At 37.9% G+C, this 21,552-nt stretch overlaps 2 protein-coding genes across 3 annotated transcripts in view; one reads left to right on the top strand and one right to left on the bottom strand.

Moving 5' to 3' along the window:
- Nucleotides 1-18,471, bottom strand: part of slc5a5 (solute carrier family 5 member 5) — a 28,227-nt gene extending 9,756 nt beyond the window's left edge. The window contains exons 1-3 of one of the 2 annotated variants that reach the window (XM_058638204.1): nt 18,180-18,471; nt 7,781-7,914; nt 769-924 (exon numbers count right to left, since the gene is read on the bottom strand). The gene's annotated coding sequence lies outside the window, so the exon portion shown is untranslated. Of the gene's footprint in view, nt 1-768; nt 925-5,717; nt 5,784-7,780; nt 7,915-18,179 lie in introns of those variants that run through there. The other variant, XM_058638205.1, reaches the window with a different exon arrangement.
- jak3 (Janus kinase 3 (a protein tyrosine kinase, leukocyte)) lies at nt 2,690-19,539 on the top strand. Its single transcript, XM_058638203.1, has 26 exons — nt 2,690-2,954; nt 3,794-4,000; nt 4,124-4,241; nt 4,817-4,934; nt 5,261-5,406; nt 5,570-5,873; nt 6,197-6,319; nt 6,422-6,579; nt 6,718-6,829; nt 7,058-7,238; nt 7,852-7,976; nt 8,094-8,225; nt 8,322-8,409; nt 9,237-9,361; nt 9,558-9,696; nt 10,079-10,230; nt 11,453-11,603; nt 11,949-12,073; nt 12,232-12,421; nt 12,717-12,841; nt 13,022-13,194; nt 14,077-14,194; nt 14,265-14,378; nt 15,419-15,499; nt 18,509-18,626; nt 19,408-19,539. The coding sequence occupies exons 2-25, from the start codon at nt 3,802-3,804 to the stop codon at nt 18,617-18,619; spliced, it is 3,408 nt and encodes a 1,135-aa protein (XP_058494186.1). The 5' UTR covers nt 2,690-2,954; nt 3,794-3,801; the 3' UTR covers nt 18,620-18,626; nt 19,408-19,539.
- The last annotated feature ends 2,013 nt before the right edge of the window (nt 19,540-21,552 follow it).

The raw sequence follows: 21,552 nt of genomic DNA, 5'->3' as shown, positions 1-21,552 counted from the left end.
TTTTTAAAGTTTTGTAGTTGGAAATTGCAAATTTAGTTGTTGTTTCAAGTTCAGTATAGGCCACTTTTGTGATTTTACAGCAAGAGTGAAGCTGATTGAAGAATAATTAACACAACTGTAATTAATGCAATTTGTGTTACATTTTATAAATTCTGCTTAGGGCCCCAAAAAGGCTTGGGCTGGCACTGAAGCTTTCGATCTCTTTCCTGGATTTCTTAATTCTACTTTTGTGCAACAGCCAAAATCATGAACTATTAAAGCCTTGGGAATCTTTAAAGTTCTTTTTCTTTCTTTTTCATTTTACACTGGAGTAATATTTTTACTTTAACAATTTAAGAAAAATCTTGACATGACCACATTTCCCAGCCTTTTGCTTCCTATGACGTATGTTGGTTATTAGTTTAATGACAGAATTAAACTCCTGTTGGCACAACAGGAGTTGTTGGCACAACAGGAGTTGTGCCAACAGGAGTGCCAACAGGAGTTTTTTTTTTGCCTTTATTTTTTTTAACTGCAAAAAAACCCAAAGGTGAATTTTGCATCTGAATTTAAGTGGTACAATAATGTGAACCATTTTTAATATGACTGATACGACTGATTTCCTGAGTGAATTAACACTGCAGCTAAAATCTTGTCCGTTTCAAATCAGGTTTTTGCAAACAAAATTGTAACAAAATTGTGTGACTTGAAATTTGCTTTTTTTGCATGATTTTTTCCTCTCTAAATCATAAAATGTAAAAACAACAAACAATAATGACAATAACTCACCACTGTTTCTCCATTGCGCCAAGCTGGCAGCCCTCAGTGAAAGGAGTGTGACAGGTTGCATAGGTGTGCACAACCACATGAGGTCTCTATGTCAAGGAGTCCCTGCATCACATGAACATTGAGGAGATTTGTGCTCCACCCCTTCAACTGGTTGACCTGCAGAGATGAGACAAATAATGGCAAACACCCAGATCCTCCCTTTAAGTTAAATGCTGGTTGTGTATATTAAGTTGACACCTTAATAATACAGGAATATCACACATACAAAAAACATTACATAAAAAACAACAACATATTATGCTATAAATGAATAGGATTTTAGGAACATGTGTGTGAAATAATGCCTTGTCATGGGTTATTCATTTATTGGCAAATCACCCCCTATAATATGACATACTGTATTTTTGTGTAGTCTCTAAAAGTATAAAATGCTCTTGTGATGTATGTAACTTAAGAATAATAGTTTAGGCAAGGGCAGTACAGCTCTAGAATATTGATAACTTATGAGATAAAGCCTATTGTTTAAGTAATACAAGTGTTTTGTTTTTAAGTACCCTATGCCACAGTTTAGCCACAGTGAAATAATGCCTTGTCATGGGTTATTCATTTCTCGGAACATCACCCTATAAATTGGCAGACTGTTATTGTGTACTATAAATGTTAGTACACAAGTCTATTAAAGTATAAAATGCTCTAAAATATGGTTAAATTATGAGATAAAACCCATTGTTTAAGTAAGACAAGTGTCAATGAGTGGAAGAAAGGTGACTATATCCTGTTGAAAGTCTCCACCTTTAGTAAAATGATAAAACCTCTCCTGAGTCTTTATTCTAGACAGTAAAACAACCATGAAAGCGCCGGTGGATATGTTACAAAAAAGGTGGAGAGGCACAGGAAACGGCGGAGAAACCCAACTGATTCAATCGGAATAATCTTAAAACCAAGCGAAAATGAGCATAGAAAAATTCTAACCAGGGAAATAAAGGTTAAAAATAAGTCTGCATTGCTCAAGAAGGCGTGGCTTGTGGCCAAAAGTTGAATAACTGCCTTCTCCCAGATCAAAAAGAAAAGAAAACAAGTGTAGGGTTTCCTCTATCACAATTTTGTCGAGCATATAAATGTTGACTTATTATATTGTCATTTTGAGATGTTTTAATTTCCCTTTTGCACATTTACACACAACATGACCAAAGCTGGAGCCGTGAGACTTTTGCACTGCACTCCTCGTTGACTATATACAGTCTACAGTATGGTTGCAATGGATTCCAATGACTTTTAAAAGTTTAGACTGTGTGTTTATTTTTTTATACGCTTACATTAGCTTTAGCATGTGAGCAATACCTTTTACAAAAAAATTAATGAAAATGTTTTAAACAGAAAAATGGTAAGAAGTGGTAAAAAAAGGAAGTATTAGCAATTACAAGGACACATAATAAACCCAGGCATTAAAGTGTCTGCTGGTTAGACTAGGTTCTTTTCATAGAGCTTTAACAGGAAATGGAGAAAAAAACATGAGAGCTGAATGGGGGAACCAGAGCTGTAAGCTGGTTCTCTTTTCCTGTACAGGACTGCATTCACTTTCACTACAACTATCATTTAATGTGACACAGAAACAATCACATCATGGGGTAAGGTGATCGGCTGTAGATCGTTTTTTTCCAACACAATACAATGATGTTACTCTACGTTAGAAAATGGTCACAGGCTCTTTAAAACACAAGCTTCTCGGTCACTCAGTCACATTGTGTCTTCAAGAGTGTAGATTTAAGGAACAGGACTTAACTCTGTTATTGGACATTTTACAGATACTTGTAAGATTCTCAGATAATGAGTGACCATGCCACTTTAATTACATTTTCAATCAAATGTAATTAAAGACCAAATTAAGTTGCATTTTGTAATGCAGGGCTTAGTTTTTCTTATATAGAGCAAGAAAAAAAGCATTTTTGTTTAAGTTTCGAGTTGTACATCAGCTCAGTCTGTGGAATAAAAACAGTTGAACAGAGAGGACTAGAAAGTGTTGCTTTTGGTGCATCTGCTCGTCTAAATCAGGAAATCCTATTGAACTTCCTGGCAACACACACACACACACACACACACACACACTGCACAAACACAGAAGTCAAAGAAGAGCGGCCTGGTTTACAAATGTTCGAAACGAAGACTATTGCTGAACTAATAAAAAGGTAAAACACAACCTATTGTAATTTCTTAGATAAAACATGTTGATTTTAAGTTTTAAAATCGTACATCCTACACGTTAAGATATGTCAAAGTTCTATTTTATATTGACCAAGAACCATGTTACGATGTAAAGGATGTGTCGGTCGATGTTGTAGCAATTATTTTCAAATTTCTTCCCACTTAAGTACATTAAAGTTCATGGAGACAATCATTGACATACATGTGAACGTAAACTCGCCTTTGGTGTCCGTGTAAATGAAGCAATGCATTTGAAAAACAACTTGAAAACATGATACAGAATTGGGTGAAAGAATATGTAAGAATACAATATCTCTACATATTGTCTTCCTGATTTGGCTTCAGCAGTCCCTTGTCATACAATGGGAATTCCCATTTGAAAACATCATTTAAAATCAAGCTGCTCGAATGCAAAATGTCTTAACCCCCTGACAAAGCCTGCATGTGGACTATATAAAATATAATAAATTGTGTGAAATAATTTCTTGTCTTTAACATTTGAAAGCTTAATAACTTGTGTTTAATGTCCAAAAACTGTCATGAGACATCGTGTTACAGTTGTTGTATGCAGCAAATTATCACATGCAAAACAACTTAACCTCCCGTATTGATTACAATATACATTGCAAAGCAGAATGTCAAGTTCCACTCAAAGTTCAACCACCTTGAAATTTGTCAGTGCGGAACTCATTCATTGCATCAGTATTCCAACGGTTTAATTTGGTGCCTAGGCTCTGACTTAATCATATAAGGACCTGTGTTTACCCTAACTAGGCCTATGTCAGAATCACTCTCCTGTTGATACAGTTGGTTTCCTCCTCAGTAATATTCATGGATCTCAGTGAGGAGGAGTCAGCCCCTCTGGTGATCAGAGACAGAGGAGGCAGCCAGAGGTCCAGTTCAAGTACTGGTTCCAGTTTACAAGTCCACCTCTACTACTTCTCCACCACAAAGGAAGCAACAACAATACACATTTCATGTGGACAAATCTCAGCTGAAAATGTCTGCATTCAAGCAGGAAAAAAATGTGGTAAGATTACGGTAATGAATAACGAGACTGACTGAAGGCTCCTCAAGTGTAGCATTTCATTTTTCCTTTTTAGTGGTAGCTAAAAGGTCAGTGATGATGGGATGATTTTTTTTATGTCCTCAGGAATCTTACCAGTGTACCTGAGTCTTTTTGGATTGGTGTCTTCTGATTTCTCATTTTGGTATCCTCCATCACACATGTTCAACTCAGATGAAAGGTTACAAGTTCATTTCAGAGTCAGGTAGGTGAAAATTCACCTGAATGTCATTCACTCCAAATTGGACACTCTAAATTGACCGTATGTGTTAGTGCGGAGTGGATGGTTGTTTGTCTCTATATATGGCCCTGTGATGGACTGGCGACCTGTCCAGGGTGTACCCAACGTTTTAGCCTATGTCAGCTGGGATTGGTATCAGCGACCCCCACACCCTCATGTGGAGGATAAAGATGGATGGATGTCATTCACACATTCACAAAATTTTAAATTAACATTATCAGCATATTTTTTTAATGATATGGTTTAGGAACAGGCTAATCTAAAAAATAAGTTAAAACAAATGAGGATGTTTTATACTTAGCACAAAAATGTTTTAAAGACTAAAAATTATGTTTATCAAATGAGGTGAAAGGTGAAATTATGCTCACACCAAAAAGTCATAATCTTGTGCAATATACAGTACAATTTATGTATATATATATACATATGTATGTATGAAGTCTCAGCCAAATTACAGTTCACTTTCTTCTTTCTGGTCTTAATCTCACAAATCTACATATGTAATGGCATGATGGTTTAGGTATTCTTTTTTTATACAGATTTTTCTTTGGAAACTGGTTTGCACAAGGACCAAGAGCCACATACCGCTTCAGTCTGACCAGAGACATAATCAGTCCAGTGCTTGACTGCAGTGTCATTGATTATCTTTTTGCTCAGGTAAAGTACACAACATGCTATGCATTTTATTCACTCACTGAGACAGGTAATGTTATGTTTTACATTCTATTCTACTTTAATTAATCAATGTACTGTATAGTCTTTTCAATAACATAGCAGCTCTCTGAGCAAGGATCAAAAACATTTTCTGTGGATGTAAAGAATGACATCTATGTACACACAGTGAGTGGAGGAGTCAATAAGACACAGGAGCAAATAACTAGGGCGAGGAAAGCAAACAAGAGCTCAACTTGACAGAACGTGGTTCACTCCCAGAAAAAAGTCACATTCATAGTTCATGTAAATGTCATCTTTGTGGCTTCTAGTCAAGAAGTGACTTCATTGCTGGTGAGGCAGGAGTTTCTCCACCTTTAAGCACTCAAGAAGAATGCCTCGGCCTCGCAGTACTGGACTTGTGGAGAATGGCCAAAGAGCGACATCAGAGTGTAAGAGAGCTCTGCAAAACTGTCAGGTATCTATGTTTAGAAAGTATGTTTTTGTTTGACTTCTATGAGCCTGGTTACGATGTTTTAAATAATTCAAATTCACATACAGGAAACATTAAAATGTCAGCTTTTTAAAAAAAAAAAATGTGTTGTGAATCGCAAATATTACAACAACATAATCCTCCTTAGCTACAAATCATGTCTGCCGAAGTCCCATCGCCATGACATCCAGAGACGAAACCGCCTGGATCGTTATCGAATCCGAAACACCCTCAAGCATTTCTTGAAAAAGCTTGGAAACTGCTCTGTGGACGAGTGCAGCTTGAAACTCAAGTACCTGACTGAAATGGCAGGGATCGAGCCCTCTCTGGGAAGTGAAACCTTCAAAGTGGATCCTTTGGCCTCCCATTCAAAGTCAGCTTTCGGTCTCATTCGAGTGACTGGAGAAACTGGGATTCAAACCAGTGGAGGTTGTCAGTCTGATAGTTCAATGGTAAGAATGTGCTCAAGTTATGTTTGAGTTGTAATTAAATTTATTAAGTATTCATTAAGTGATCATTATAATTAAATAGCTGCCTATTATAGAGATTATATGCTATGAGTTTATATGAGTTTATCCCTTGTACCGGCTGCACTTGAACTCTCTCTGAGGCCTTATGTGGTTGTTGACTTGCAGTTCTCTTAAATGCAATGCACGTTTTTTGATTATTTAGATTTGGGTGACTTTACATGCAACCCACAACCCTTAATACTGTCATTCCCCTGCCACCCTTGAGCTTTAGACGTTTTTTAAATAATGAGTCTGCATTCTTTCAGGAGTGGCAGACCTTCTGTGATTTCCAGGAAATCATTGACATCAGTATAAAGAGGGTTTCTCATGAGCAAGTTCCCCATGAGAGCAGGATGGTGACAATAACCCGCAAAGATGACACATGTCTGGTAATGGACAGATTTCTCACTTTACTGTTTTAGTGATAGTAAACCTATTTTACTAGGTTTCTTGTATTGTTTTAATTTAATTTGTCCTGATGTACACTACAGGAAGCCAAGTTCCAGGACCTAAAAGAAGCACTTTCATTTGTGTCACTTGTTGATGGTTACTTCAGGCTGACTACAGATTCCAGCCACTACCTCTGGCAAGACATTGCTCCCCCAAGTATTCTGGACATTATAAAAAACCATTGCCACGGCCCAATCACGTGAGTCATGGTGATAAATTCCGGAACCAAAGCAAACTTTCACATGTCTGTTTTCATGCACACACACACACGTATGTATGTATGTATGTATGTATGTATGTATGTACACACATACGTGTGTGTGTCTTGTTCGATCAGATCCGAGTTTGCCGTCAACAAATTGAAAAAATCTGGATATAAAGGTGGTACATTCCTCGTTCGGCAGAGTCCAAAGACCTATGACAGCTTCTTCCTCACTGTGTGTGTTCAGGTAAGGCTTTCGGTTGAGATCACATAAAACTGATTTTGAGTTTACTCCAAACACTCTATCTCTATCGCTCTATGCAGATGATGTGCTTGTTTCAGTATCAAAATAGTAGGAGGGGGGGGGGCTTACAAACAAAGCATTTGCAGAGAGTAGTTCGCAAAAATCTTTTCTGTCATTCTATGTCACACAGTTGTTACATTATTAAGTAATGTACAATTTATTTTTCTGCAGACACCACTCGGACTTGACTATAAAGACTGCCTCATTATTAAGAATGAGCACTACAGTCTTCCGGGAATCCACAAGTCATTTTCCAGCTTGAGAGAGTTGACCAGCTATTACCAACACACAAAGTTGCTGCTGGCTGATGTGCCCGTCAAGTTGGGCCACTGCTGTCCTCCCCGACCCAAAGGTTAAACTCACAAGCCATGGACACAATGATATTACTAAATATAGACTACATGACACAGTTCAATATAATATAAATCCCATATACAAATTAATTTATTCCTTAAAGGGTGTACACACTAGCTGTGATTAACATAATTATAATAATGTTACGTTAATAACACGTATTATTAAGATTAATAAATGTCAATAATAGCATTTTTTAATCCAAGTATTTGATCATTTTCTACATCTTCATTTTAAGTAATGGGAGCCAATGTAAATTATGTAATCCTAAATTCATACATGCCAATGTTCTGGTGTCCACATTGGGATCCAATATGGATCAGATAACTCTTTAAAGTTCACATATCCCTCTTAGAAACACACATTGTGTCATTTATTGTGCTTTTTGGTTGGTTTCATCTTTAGCCCTTACAAACAACCATATATAGTATAATTGTCTTGGATATTTTATACATACGTTGTATGATTCCAATCCTCCAAAACAGGGTGAACTGCCACACACAAGTAAAAAAGGGGGGATTTAACACTGGAATCACTTACTTGGACTGAAATATGTTCTTGTAGACCGTTGTAGACTGCATTGGAGTACACAAGATTTTCTTTTCTCACAGAGCTCACAAATCTCATCATCGTACGCAGCGGCAACTCCGTAGAAAGCCAGGGCTCGCCAACACCTGAAAGGAACAAATTCAGTCATATCCAGTTCAACATTATTAAATACGAAGACCTGAAATGGGTGAGTGTTCAGACATGACTCCAACTGCACCTACTACTTTAGCTATTATAGGTACAATGCAGTAGGCTGTATGATGATGGCAGAGTCATAATTGTGGCTTTACTTCTTCCCTTGAAGGACATCAGCCTCGGACAGGGATCCTTCACACGTATCTTTAAAGGCTACAAAACAGACATTCACAAGGGCGAAAAACAAGTGACAGAAGTCCTACTGAAAGAGCTTGATGTTGCTCACAAGAACTCCTGGGAGGTTTGTTCCTTTAGACTGAAAGTGTGATTACTTGTGTTTGTTCTTAATATTTCTTTCACAAATCATGCATGTTTAATTGTCCTCTCTGTCTCTCAGTCATTCTTTGAAGCTGCCAGCTTGATGAGTCAGATTTCACACAAACATCTCCTCCTTGTTTATGGCATCAGTGTTCACGGAGTAAAAAGTAAGTTTAGTCCAAACGAAATGATGAGACTGAAAACTGGTCTTATACTGTACGTACAAGATGTCAATGAGTTTAACTCATACAATGTGTATGTAATGCTCAGTTACTTAGCAAATAGACATATATAGACAATTAGCCAGTTAGGTTTACAGTTGAGTCTATTTAGTATCAAGTTACTATAAGTTAAAACTACTTAACAATATTAAAAACGTGGGTTAATCTCAATAGACTACAGAGGTCTGGTGTAAAGTCACTAGTCACTCGTGTGTGTGCGTGTGTGTCGCGTATAAAACGAAATCACCGCAGTTTCACTCAGCAGTGCAGTGATGACGCCACCCACGTTAAATTGGTACTTTTTTGTAGTGGAGATGCAACCTAATTGTGCCGTGTCGTGGCGAGTAGAGCCGGTGGAAATGCGCCAATAGTTTCAGTAACAAGAATTGTTTCACGGTGTGAGGTTGTTAGCCTCACGCCCAACCCAACTGGAGGGCCGGGTGCTGCCTTTTGTCTGTCCTCTCTCCTGTAACTTGCCCGGCATAATTGCACCTGCCAGGGGCCTAGGACTTAGAACCTGCCAAGGATCTATGTCTACAAGGTTCCTTGAGGCACTCAAGCCTCCCCACCGCATCAAGGTAGCAGCACAGGGGAAGACGCTGATTATAGCATTGTTAAAACAACAAATCTAATGGTGGCCTCAGATGTTTGCACAGTATTATATGTAAGCGTGAAATCCTCATTTGTCCCTGTAACGAGGAAGAGTATTTCTGACTGTGATGTGTTTGGTTTAAAGAACAGCTATTCAAACAACCTTCCCCTGTGCGTTGCAGACATCATGGTGCAGGAGTTTGTCAAGTACGGGGCTCTTGACCTCTACTTAAAGAGAGGGAGATCTGTGTCAGTGAGCTGGAAACTCGATGTTGCCAAACAGCTGGCATCTGCACTCAGCTTTCTGGTAAGCTACTTTCTGATGTAAAAAAACTAATGACGACAACAAGATCGATGGTGTGTAGAATTGTAGTCATCTTTAAAAGAAGCTACAAATGTTGACGTCCTGGTTAACCCTTGTTTTTTTTTTTTTTACAATCCTAGTTTGGAAGTGACCAGTGTGTCATACCATAATTTAACATTAACAAGAGATTGTTTTGCAGGAAGAGAAAAACATTTTTCATGGAAATATATGTGCCAAAAACCTGCTGCTGGCCAGAGAAGGTGACCCATTGCAGGGCAGCTCTCCTTTCATCAAGCTGAGTGACCCAGGGATCAGTGTGGCCATGCTGGGAGAGGATGGTAAGGGATGGTTTTCAAAATCAATAATTAAAAAAAGAAACTCAAAACATTGAATAAACGATTACAAATAGATGTTTTCAAGAAAAGTACATATTATTGTGCACCACTACTGTACTAGTTATCCATGTATGATTTATTCATAACAAAACTTAACAAATTAGTATTATTTCATGTAGTTATACTGTTTTGTTTTTCTTTGGTGATTATGTTATTGGTATTTAGACATTGTTTAGGATATAGTTACAAATTAATAGATTACCAATAAATACAAATTTCCACGTGTAGGTACAATATTGGTATAAAAGCAAAAACCTCAGGATGGGAAGAAACGATGCAAAATCAAAACCAAGGACAAACAAAGCATTTCTGTGTGTTTACTCAGTTATACTGGACAGAATCCCCTGGGTGGCCCCTGAGGTCCTGGAGGACCCAGACAACTTGACGCTGGAGTGTGATAAGTGGAGCTTTGGTGCCACTGTGTGGGAGATCTTCAACAATGGAAACGCTCCACTGCGAGGCTGGGACCTAAAACTGGTATTTTCACAGCTAAATGGACAAGTCAAACAAACTGTCCAGTGAATGAGGGCCATCAGAGAAGCACACTGCACATTCAATCATCTGCTTGTGCTTACTCTTTGTGACTGAAGTCAGAAGATGGGAAACGATACTTGTGCAGACTAAGACAGGAAGATGCAGCGATAGTTTAACAAGGGATAACAGGTCTAGTGGAGGATACATGAAGCTCCGGATGGTAGATGTAATGGGGTAATGTGACTGCAGTCAAAGAGGAAAACGAGCAGATGAAGTCGCATTGACTGTGTTTGCCCATTTCAGCGATAGGTCAGCTCACCTGCTATCATAAAACTCAACAATGTTGATATTTAACTGATGTTGATGACAACTCACACGGTGTCCGCAAAGCGAGTGAAATGAAATGCTGAACAGTTGTGTCAGGTGTGTGCAGTGGAGGTCAGGTGACAGGGACAACATTAGGGAGAGTCTAGGAACATCTAGTGGCCATATGGAAAAATGACACCAGGGTAGATATACCAATGTTAAACGAGGGCAGGAGTCACATTTCAGAAATGACGTCATCATAGGTTGATAGGCGGGGTACACCCTGGACAGTTTGCCAGTCCATCACAGGGCCACATATAGAGACAAACAACCATTCACTCTCACATTCACACCTACGGTCAATTTAGAGTGTCCAATTTGCCTAATCCCCATATTGTATGTTTTTGGACTGTGGGAGGAAGCCGGAGAACCTGGATAAAACCAACGTAAACACGGGGAGAACATGCAAACTCCATGCAGAAAGGCATAAATAAAATCTGAATTATAAAATTATAAATCAAACATGACAAATTAAACCATTCACATTCTCATTGTAACAGCAAACCTCTACTCTACCTAGATGTCAGTTTTGTGAGACAAGTAAATGTTAATCAGTAATCAAATCAAATTTGACTTCATTCTTGGGCTACACTTTTAAGATATGATACATATTTGGTAATATTTGACAAAATCCTGATCACCCAGAGATATTAACACAGAAGTGTATAGAGGTCATTGCAGGTGAATAAACCCAGAGGTGGCAGACAAGTGTACTGAAAAACAAAATCAACAATGATTCCTGCAAATCCGAGAGGGAAAAAAAGAAAGTCAGATGAACAACAAGATAAATCAATTAAAGTGAAGCAAGTAAATCAATCACAGTCATTATTACAGTCAGTTTTGTGTGTGTTTTCTGTAGAAGAGGCAGTTTTATGAGGCATTCCAGCAGCTGCCTCCCTCACAGTGGACAGAGCTGGCTGAACTGATCAGTCAGTGTATGTCCTACCAGCCAGCCTTCAGACCTTCCTGTCGCAGTATCATCCGCCAACTCAACAGTCTGATCACTTCAGGTAATGATGTGAAATTTGACAATGGCACTCATGGAATGTAAATAGTGGGGTGGGGGAAAATCAATAGGCACTCAAGTTGACAACAATTCAAAAGGTCCAGTGTGTAAAATTTAGGAGGTTTATTGGAAGAATATACTACCCATAATTATCATTGAAAACTTCAGAGAATTTGTTTTAATTATAAAATAAAAATTCAAACCGATTACTAATCTATTAATCGTTGCAGTCCTCCAAATATCAGCTGGCCATCAGGTGATTACAGTGGTACCATGGGATTTCAGAGTACTGCATGAGCAAATATGATGCTTCACTTCTTAATTACAAGTGTTTCTTATGTCATGGCAGACTATGTAATTCTGCATGCCACTGAGCCTGTCACACAGAGCCCATTGTTGAGAGCACTCGCCCCTCAACACGACCAGACGTTGTTTGAGGAAAGACACCTGCGCTACATCTCCCCTCTGGGAAAAGTAAGCATGAAACATCAAAATAACATCAGTTGTCTGTCTTTGCACAGCAAGTCTTGTAATCCTTATTTGAGTGTGTCCTGAAATGGCACATTTAGTACAAATTGTAAAGTTAGTAACTGACTGGCAGGTGACTGAACTTTTTTTTTTTTTTTTTTCAGGGGAACTTTGGCAGTGTTGAACTTTGCCGTTATGACCCATTGGGGGATAACACCGGGGAACTGGTTGCTGTGAAGAAGCTACTGCCCAACAAGCAGTCGACCCAGGAGGACTTCCAGAAAGAGATCAACACCCTTAGTGTTTTGCACTGCGAATACATTGTCAAATACAGAGGAGTCTGCTACAGTATGGGTAATACAATCTCACAGCCCATGGTGTAATTAGATTAAGTTAGTTTTCCACTTATAACATAAAGGACGAGGAAGGTAAAAGTATTTTTTTTTTACTGAACTCAAGTCCGTTAATTCAGTTACTGCATTGTATCCAGGTTAATATTAATAAAAGCTTAATTATTTTTACATCATGGTGAAGGCTTATTATGATCTATTTCATTTAGTCAGAATTAGATTTGAATATTAAGCTTCACACGAAGGCAGACTTTAGTATGCTGAATTATTTAAATACTTCATATTTGTTTTGTTCAAAGGTCGTCTCAGTATGAGCTTGGTGATGGAGTACTTGCCCTACGGCAGCCTGATTGGCTACATGGAGAGTAACCAACATAATGTTAACACCAGGCGGATGCTGCTCTTTGCTTCTCAGATCTGTAAGGTAAAATATATATATTGCCATAAGCCCAGCAAATTGTTGTCATAATAAAAAGCTTGGTTTGAGGTTAAATTAAATTATTCCTTAACAAAGTTCCATTGAAAAAGAACTGTAACACAAAACAAAACAAAAAGAGAGAGTTATTTATTTCCTCTGGTTTGCCGTTTTTTTTACTTTTCACAGGGGATGGAATACCTGCAGACTCTACGCTATGTACACAGAGACCTTGCAGCCAGAAATATCCTTGTGGCCAGTGAGACATTGGTGAAAATCACTGATTTTGGACTGACTAAAATCATTCCTTTTGACAAGGAGTACTACAAAATCATGCAGCCTGGCGAGAGCCCCATCTTCTGGTAGAGTTTTCCACTTGGAATCACAAATGTTCTTTCAACCAACGTGTTGGACACAAGCCTTAGCTTTCTGTTATTAGGGAATAATCACTGCAATAATAGTTATTTATGAAAATGATTCTTCTTTGTGTCAAGCTGACCTAGCTGCGTTCTCTTGTCTTTTATTTTTTATTTACCAGTCAAATCTGAGGGAATCATTCTGGAGTAAAAAAAAATAAATACAGAAAAACATACTTTGATATGTCTTATATGTTCTCATAAAGACCATTGCACTCAAATACAGCAGCAGGTTCCATTTTTGTCACAGTTTTTTCTACCTTCAAGAGGAATTTAGTTTTACGGAAACAATAAAACCATTAGAGACACACAATAAACATAGACACAGTAGAACCAAACTTGACCTAAAACAATCCCAATCTGGGATCTCAATTTTAAGCAACTGCCAATAAATTGCAATAGAAAACAATAACAACAGTAAAACAACAAAAACTGTAAAAACACTGCCATCACAAATTGTGCAAAGTAATAGCATTGATAGCACATAGGAAAAAGGACACTCAGAGCTCAGAACCAGAAATCATCCAGAAGTGGTTGATTACAACTAGACAGGATCAACCAGGCCTTCAGCAAAATTTATATTTTTTTGTGCTAGCTGAAAAAGCTTGCCATAAAGATTAAACAGAAGGTTAAAACTGTATAAATCAAACCTAAGTCCATTCAACATTAAAAAAAAAATCTAATTTTCAATGTGTTGAGGGTCACAAGACTATTTTTTTTTTTGTCAATCACTGCCCTCAAGTAGTTATTAGAGTCTCTCTATAAATGAAGATTATTTAGCATAAATTCCTGAAGGTCTAATGTCTACACACTGCTAATCTGATGCAGGTACGCCCCAGAGTCCATCAGTGAGTCCAAATTCTCCCACAAATCCGATGTCTGGAGTTTTGGAGTGGTACTTCATGAACTCTTCTCCTACTGCAACAATGCCCGCAACCCGAAAAGAGTAAGAAAAGTTACTTTTTTTTATATCTTAACAGATATATTTCATCCTACTTACAATGCAACTGTTTCAGCTGTGCATGCAGGAGATCGGACACAATGTGCAGGGTGCATCCATTTCACTGCATTTGACAAATATTCTAAAGAATGACTGGAGGCTGCCAGCTCCTCCACATTGCCCACCCACGGTATGTTCATGACTCTTGCCATCACTGCTAAGGGGGGGGGGGGCACTGGCAGGGAGAGCCCACTGACACATGGGTAGACTAATGGTATGAAGTTAACAAAACAAATAATTGCAGATAGGTAGATAAGAGACAACTGGTCGCAAACAAGGTAACAAAAACAGGCATTTATGCAATAACAGGAAGCAAACTGTATTTAGTGAGCAGGTGGATCAGGAAACAGGGAGAAAGTACAGGGACATCTGGTGGGTGAAATTAATATGGCAGGAGGTAGAATAATCACTTCTCTATATTCAAATAGCCAGAAAAAATATACTGCAATACTGTGATCAATCTTCAAAATAACGACTTTACTTCACAGCAGATGGTGTTTTAAAGGCCCAGTGTGTATTTCTGCATCAAACTTTTTTCATGAACGCTGTACCAATACAGTGCAGCCATAAGATAAGATAGCTTTTATTTATCTCACAGTGGAGCGAAAACGGCGTTACAGCAGCTCAACAAATAAACAATATACAAGTAAGTAATACAAGTAGGAAAGAGGAAGTAGGAAAGCCATAACAATATACTGATGATAAACTAAATGTTTAACCGGCATCCTTTAAAATAATAATAATCTCCAGTTCAAGCCATACAGGATTATTCTGAAATGTACAATGCAGATGATTTTCATAATATTTCACAACTACACAACCCCCATGTAATACTTTACATTAAAGTACAGTAACAATATGGCAAGAGTATGGTAAATGGTCACATATCAAATACCTGATATATCAATTAACACACAGCAAGCAGAGTTGGGGACTGAACCTCGAGCTACAAAAATGTATTGCCATGGCAAACATTATGTTTTTGAGAGGTAATATTACGACAAAACCATCTTATTTCTCTCGTGATCACCAACTTATAGTATGGAAACAACAATGGAAAATGTATTTTGGCATACATGACATCAGAAAGGATGCATTTCAACTTTATTGTGTGGTAACAAATTTGACCCAGCAAACCCACATTTAATGCTTTTCTCATTTTAACACCAGGTGAACAATATGATGATGCAGTGCTGGGCATACGACTTCAATGAGAGGCCATGTTTCTACAGCCTGGGGAACCAAATAGAGGTGATGATGCAGGATGACAGAGAGAGTCCTAAAGGCTGACCACCACAAGCCTCACAATTGTACTCAGTAGGAAATGACACCTTCTTTCATTCAGTGATTAAATGAAAATTCAGTTCTATCTTCTAACTTCTTAGTGGCAGATAGCAGATTTTAATCAGTGACCAAACATCTCCTTTAAGCGCATTTCCCCAGTCCTCTAAGAGACAACCATGCTTTCCACTTTCCACACAAGCAGATGGTACAAAATTGTGTTATCAAGAAGATGAGGAAGACAAACGTCTTTACCAGTTACTTTATTTCTAATATTTCTCACACCAAAACTATAGCTAAATTAAATACCGTTTGATTCAGAAAATGTAAGGTGCACTGCACTGCAAAGCATTTGTATTTAAGACCAAAGTTATGACAATACATATATATAACAAAAAAGAAACTGAAAAAGGATTGTGATCTTTGCCATGGAAACGTATAAATTAACAGCTTTTGCATTTTTGTGATGATGTGCGGTCTTGCTAAGACATTTTTTTCATATTTCCATCCTTTTATACTTTTTCCTATATATAAAAAATAAATGTTAATACTCAAACTTGTGTATGTATTTACTGACATGACATGGCATCATTTCGTTCACTGAACTGAAAACCTTTATGTGTCAATATTACATGCTTTAACAATGAATGGATAAATTAACACAAGGTAAACAAACAAAATGTGGAAGTGGATTGTAAGTAAGTACAATCATGTAAATAAAATCATGTATTTTTAGACACATTCTGGTGAAGTCTTGGACCATAAAGGCCTTGATGAATTTGCTGCTAGTCAGAATTCATTCGAATCTGCATTTCTGAAACTGCAACTGCCGGATTGCTTATGAATTTTCTGTGGGTCATTAGCGGACAATGTTAGAAAAATCTGACCAAACATCATGGATAATTGGTGCAGTCACCATTACTAATATCTTCAGTCAGAGTAAATGCCAAAAACATGTACCTGAAAACCTGGCAAAAATAAATTAATCTAATTTGGTAAATGTAAATATGACCTAGGGAAATCCATTAATTTGAAATAATTGTGTCAAAATTTACTCAACTTTCTTCTACTTTATTTCACATACTTCACAAAAAGCCTATATTGACAATTTCTTTAATATCTGTCTGATCTTTAAAGTCTGATTGCTACCAAGATGTGAATCATGGATGGACAAATTATCAAAAGCTGCACATTACTCAGAACTAAGCAAATAGATAAATTAAGGTGTACAACTGTAGCAGACCATTCATCCATTATCTACCGCTTTATCCTCCACCGGAGGGTCGCGGGGGTGCTATGCCAATCTCAGCTGACATAGGGCGATAGGCGGGGTACACCTTGGACAGTTCGCCAGTCCATCGCAGGGCCGAGACAATCGAACCTAAAACCTACACGGAATGCTTTATTCAAATTGACCACTAGGGGGTAATAAAGGCAAGCAACTTGAGGTGTCATGACAGCACGTCACATGCTGGCATGTCTCCTCACTGGCATTGGTTAAATATGTTCCACAACTAACGTCAGAAATTAAGTCATTAAAAAAAACTTCATACCGTTTTTAAAAAAGCTGGCTTTCACAGGTATTTATAGTGCCAGAAAAAGGCGTAACATTGCTCCCACCCTGTTACTCAGCATGACAAATGCAGCAATACACAAACACATAGAACTGACTGCAGGAAACCTTCAAAATTAACACAACCAAGTAAAGGGTCTGTTTGAAATCTGATTCTGTTCAAAATAACTTTAACAACTAACATTATTATTATTATTATTATTTCCTTGCTGCTAGATCTTACTTCAGGTTGACTAGATGATTTTTCTTTAACTGATAAATGTGTCAGTTTACTCTCTTTTTTTGTAAATTAATAATGTGTGACTGTGTAGTCTTGGAGAATACATGTTTTTATTAATTACATTTAAAATACCGCCTCCTCTTTGCATTAAAGGTTCAGTGTGGAAGAATTTAGGGAGTCTGTAGATTACAATATTATAAACTCATGGGCAGTATATTTGTTTTCTGACAGTAAATGCTCCTAAATGTTATACAATCATCCTTTAAGTAAATGAACAGAAAATTAGCTAGTAGCTACCAAAATGAATGTGAGATATCAGTGCTGTGATACAACCAGGCCTGGAACTATTTGAAGAAGTGACTGGGAGGGATGTTAAAAAGTTGTTTTGGGGAAACTTAAATTACAATTTTGATAGTAGGCCTGGTCTTATCATTATATAAACAAACGAATAACAAGCAGACAAGCTAATGCTGCTACTTCAACGTCAGTAATAAACAAGCACCAAGCTGCTAAATAGTAAACCAGCATATCAAACTTGTGTCGCATAGGCTGAGATAAATATCAGGAGAAACACCAAACAGGCAAAATGGCATGGATATTTCACAACGTTATAAGAAGGCTAACTTATGACTTATGCTAACTTATCATTAATGAGCTACTATTAGCCCAACTCATTCGCCACAGAAACATTATCATTCCCTAACTCCACTAACATTCCCTGGTGCTTGTGTTCTGTAGGGTTTATAGGTTTGGGGTTTAAAAATAAAGGGAAAAAAAGAACGAAATAGTTACATAAATAATAAGGAGTATTTCCCTGTGGAGGTGCGTGCTCGGTTTGATTCCCTCTTTTCATTTACCTTTTCGTCGTTTGTTTTTTGGTGGCTTCTTGTTTTTTTTTTCAGCAAATTTAGTTGTTTTTCGCATTTCCTGTAACTCGGCCAAGAACACACGACGTCATCGAGGAGGAGAAAGTCTCCGCTTGGATAATGCTCAGTATACAGTGAAGTACTTTCGCTGTATAGTGGCAGTTTTTGCAAATGTGTAATTTCTGTTTGTTAATAAAAGTTCCCAACTGCTACTTGGCACTTATTTGTTATCAATCACAAGAATATAGTTGTGGATATATGTTAATTTGTCTGTACTACGTATCATGCTAGCATGACATAATAAAATCTCTACCTGTCAGGTGCTAGGTGAAACGTCACAGTCGACGCATAAAATACGTCTGTCCAGTAACCGGCGGCCGGATGACGTCACAAGCAACGACCCGAGCAAACTGGATTCTGTCAGAACGTGATTTACAGGTAACTGGAGTTTTGTACAGCAGCTGCTACAGACTGTGTTTGGTCCTCGCTGAGACCCAGTGACGTCCAGCTGCTGCAGTAAACTGTCTGTCCATCACTATGGTGTCCACTTGTCAGTGTTAGTCCTCTGAGTGCACCCACCGGCTAGCTGTGGCTACTAGCTAACATCTAAGCGATGTAACAATGATAAACTTTCAACTAAGTTGAAATACTTCTCCTCTATTCTGAAATTTAAGAGCAACAAGTCAGTTATGCGTCAGAGTGTAAAGTCATACGTTTGTTTGAAAGTAAAGGTATTAGTAATCCGACAAAGTTACTTCACATACTGAAAATAATATGATTTATTTTATAGTTAAAGTAAACGCACCACATTCTATGAGATACAACCAGGCCTGGCTCTATTGGATGAAGTGACTGAGAGGGATGTTAAAAAGTTGTTACAGGGAAACTTTGAACTCTGAAATTCCAATTTTGATAGTTAAAAAAATAATTGTTAAAATAAACACTCAGTCAGAAAAGCTAAAATTGTTGTGCAAAACTTGGCTTTTGTGAAGATGTTGTGTATTGTGTCATTGTAGTTACAGTCACCATATAAAGAGATTGGGAAACAGTGCAGTACATAACCAAATCAGATTGTTATAATTTGAGGTATAGTGCTCCACTTTTAATACCAGAAATACAGTTATCATTCTTATTATATATTGATTAATTGTTATTTAACTGTTAATTTTCCTTCTGTTTTAGATGTGTTGATATGAATTATTTTGTTTCTTCACTGCAGAGATTAAAGGATGAGAAGAATGAGAACCAGAGAATTCATGGTGGCAGTAGCTCTTGGTGTGCTGTTTCTCCATCTGTGTAATTATTTTAGTGACCGGAAAACCATTTGGCTCTCTAATAATGAGGGAAAGGTGGAGAAAAATCAAATATGGCAACCCAACAAAAACAGCACCTACATCTTTTCATGGTCAGCATGTCAACAAAATGCATTTGCTGCCAACACCACAGATTTCAACTATCTTCCTGAACATATACAAAACTTTCTTTACTATCGACACTGTCGGCATTTCCCCATGCTACTGAACGTTCCAGACAAATGTGGAGGAGCTAATAAATCTGCAGATGTCTTCCTCCTTCTGGTCATTAAAAGCTCCCCAAGAAACTACGAACGTAGAGAGGTACTGCGCAAAACCTGGGCTAAAGAGAGATTGCACAATGGTAAGAAGATCCACAGGGTCTTCATCTCAGGAACAACTGATATCAGTTCTGAAACAGTGAGGCAGAACAAACTACTTGAACTGGAGCATCATGAGTACAATGACATTCTCCAATGGGACTTTGTGGACACATTCCTCAACCTCACACTGAAGCAGATACTCTTCCTCGAATGGATGGAGAAGAACTGTCCAAATGCTCGCTTCTTGCTGAATGGTGATGATGATGTTTTTGCCAACACAGACAACATGGTGGAGTATCTCCAAAGCCTCAAGGACAATGATGGAGACAAACACCTCTTTGCCGGCCATTTGATTCAGAATGTTGGACCCATCAGATTATATGGAAATAAGTACTTTATACCAGTTCAAGTATATGTGCCAGAATCATACCCCCCTTATTGTGGTGGTGGGGGCTTCCTCCTGTCTGGCTATACAGCTATGGTCATATACAATGTGTCTCAGTACGTTACCATATTTCCTATTGATGATGTTTACATGGGGATGTGCCTGGCCAAAGCAGGGCTTAGTCCCGTTTCCCATATGGGTGTGAAGACTGCAGGAATAAACATTCCATCCAGTAAAGTGGATGATTATGACCCTTGCTATTATAAAGATATGTTATTGGTGCACAGATTCATTCCTGGTACCACATATCTTTTGTGGCAAAAAATACATGACCCTGATCTTAAATGTGAAAACACATTAGTATGATGAAATTGTACCATATCTGGTTGCCACTGACGTTATGAGCCTGTACAAGGTCTTTTTTACCTGCACCCGAGGGAAAATGTTTGAAGTGAACCTACATCTGTTTGTATGGTGTTGGTTGTACTTTACTGTTTGTAAGTAACCTCAGGAAGCAAATAAATCATAACCACAACATCTATCTAATGACATTGTTTCCATATCGCCTCTGTGTATCAAGTTGTGGTTGTTTAATGAGTGGTGAAAGCTGCACTGCATTCAGATAAACCGAAGATACATTTTAAAAATATGTAACCATTACTCAATGCTAAGTCCCTAAACCAGGGGTGTCAAACTCATTTTAGTTCAGGGGCCACATACAGCACAATTTGATCTCAAGTGGGCCGGACCAGTAAAATCATACCATAATAACCTATAAACAACAAGAACTCCAACTGCGTTTTCCCTTTGCTTTACATTTAATGAAGTAACATATGATGAACAACCTGACACTTCGTGAGAAAAATAAGTGCAATTCAGTTTACACATGTGCATTACAATTTACAGATCACAGTGGATCTACAAAGGGACAAAACATTTAGTTGGTTGTCGTTTAGGTATCTGGAACTGAATTCTAATCACAATGTGAAGTTTTCAAAAATTCATCCTGCCAGCTGGATTGGACCCTCAGGTCAGCTGGTTCTGGCCCAGGAGGCATACTGGTTTAAGGCCATAAGAAAAAGAGTTGTGGTGCCCCCTTGTGGTAAATTTTTACATACAAGACAGTGTGTGACAGTATATATGTGGTATTTTTTTTGACAATTTAGCTACAGTTAAAAAAGCTTGCTTTGTTTTTGCTCAGCTTTCATAGGTATTTTGTTGGCTTACACCTTTTAAAAACAAATCTCAATATTCAACAGAAAAGGCATGTGCATTGAAATTCAAGCAGTCGGTTAAATATCAATGGAAGAATATATTATTTTTTTCTTTTTCTTTCGCCTCCTCCCTCTCTAGGGTTCTACTGC

This window comes from Solea solea, chromosome 9, assembly GCF_958295425.1.
Source record: "Solea solea chromosome 9, fSolSol10.1, whole genome shotgun sequence".
Classification (NCBI taxonomy): Eukaryota; Metazoa; Chordata; class Actinopteri; order Pleuronectiformes; family Soleidae; genus Solea; species Solea solea.
This window is presented reverse-complemented; position numbering and strand designations above follow the sequence as displayed.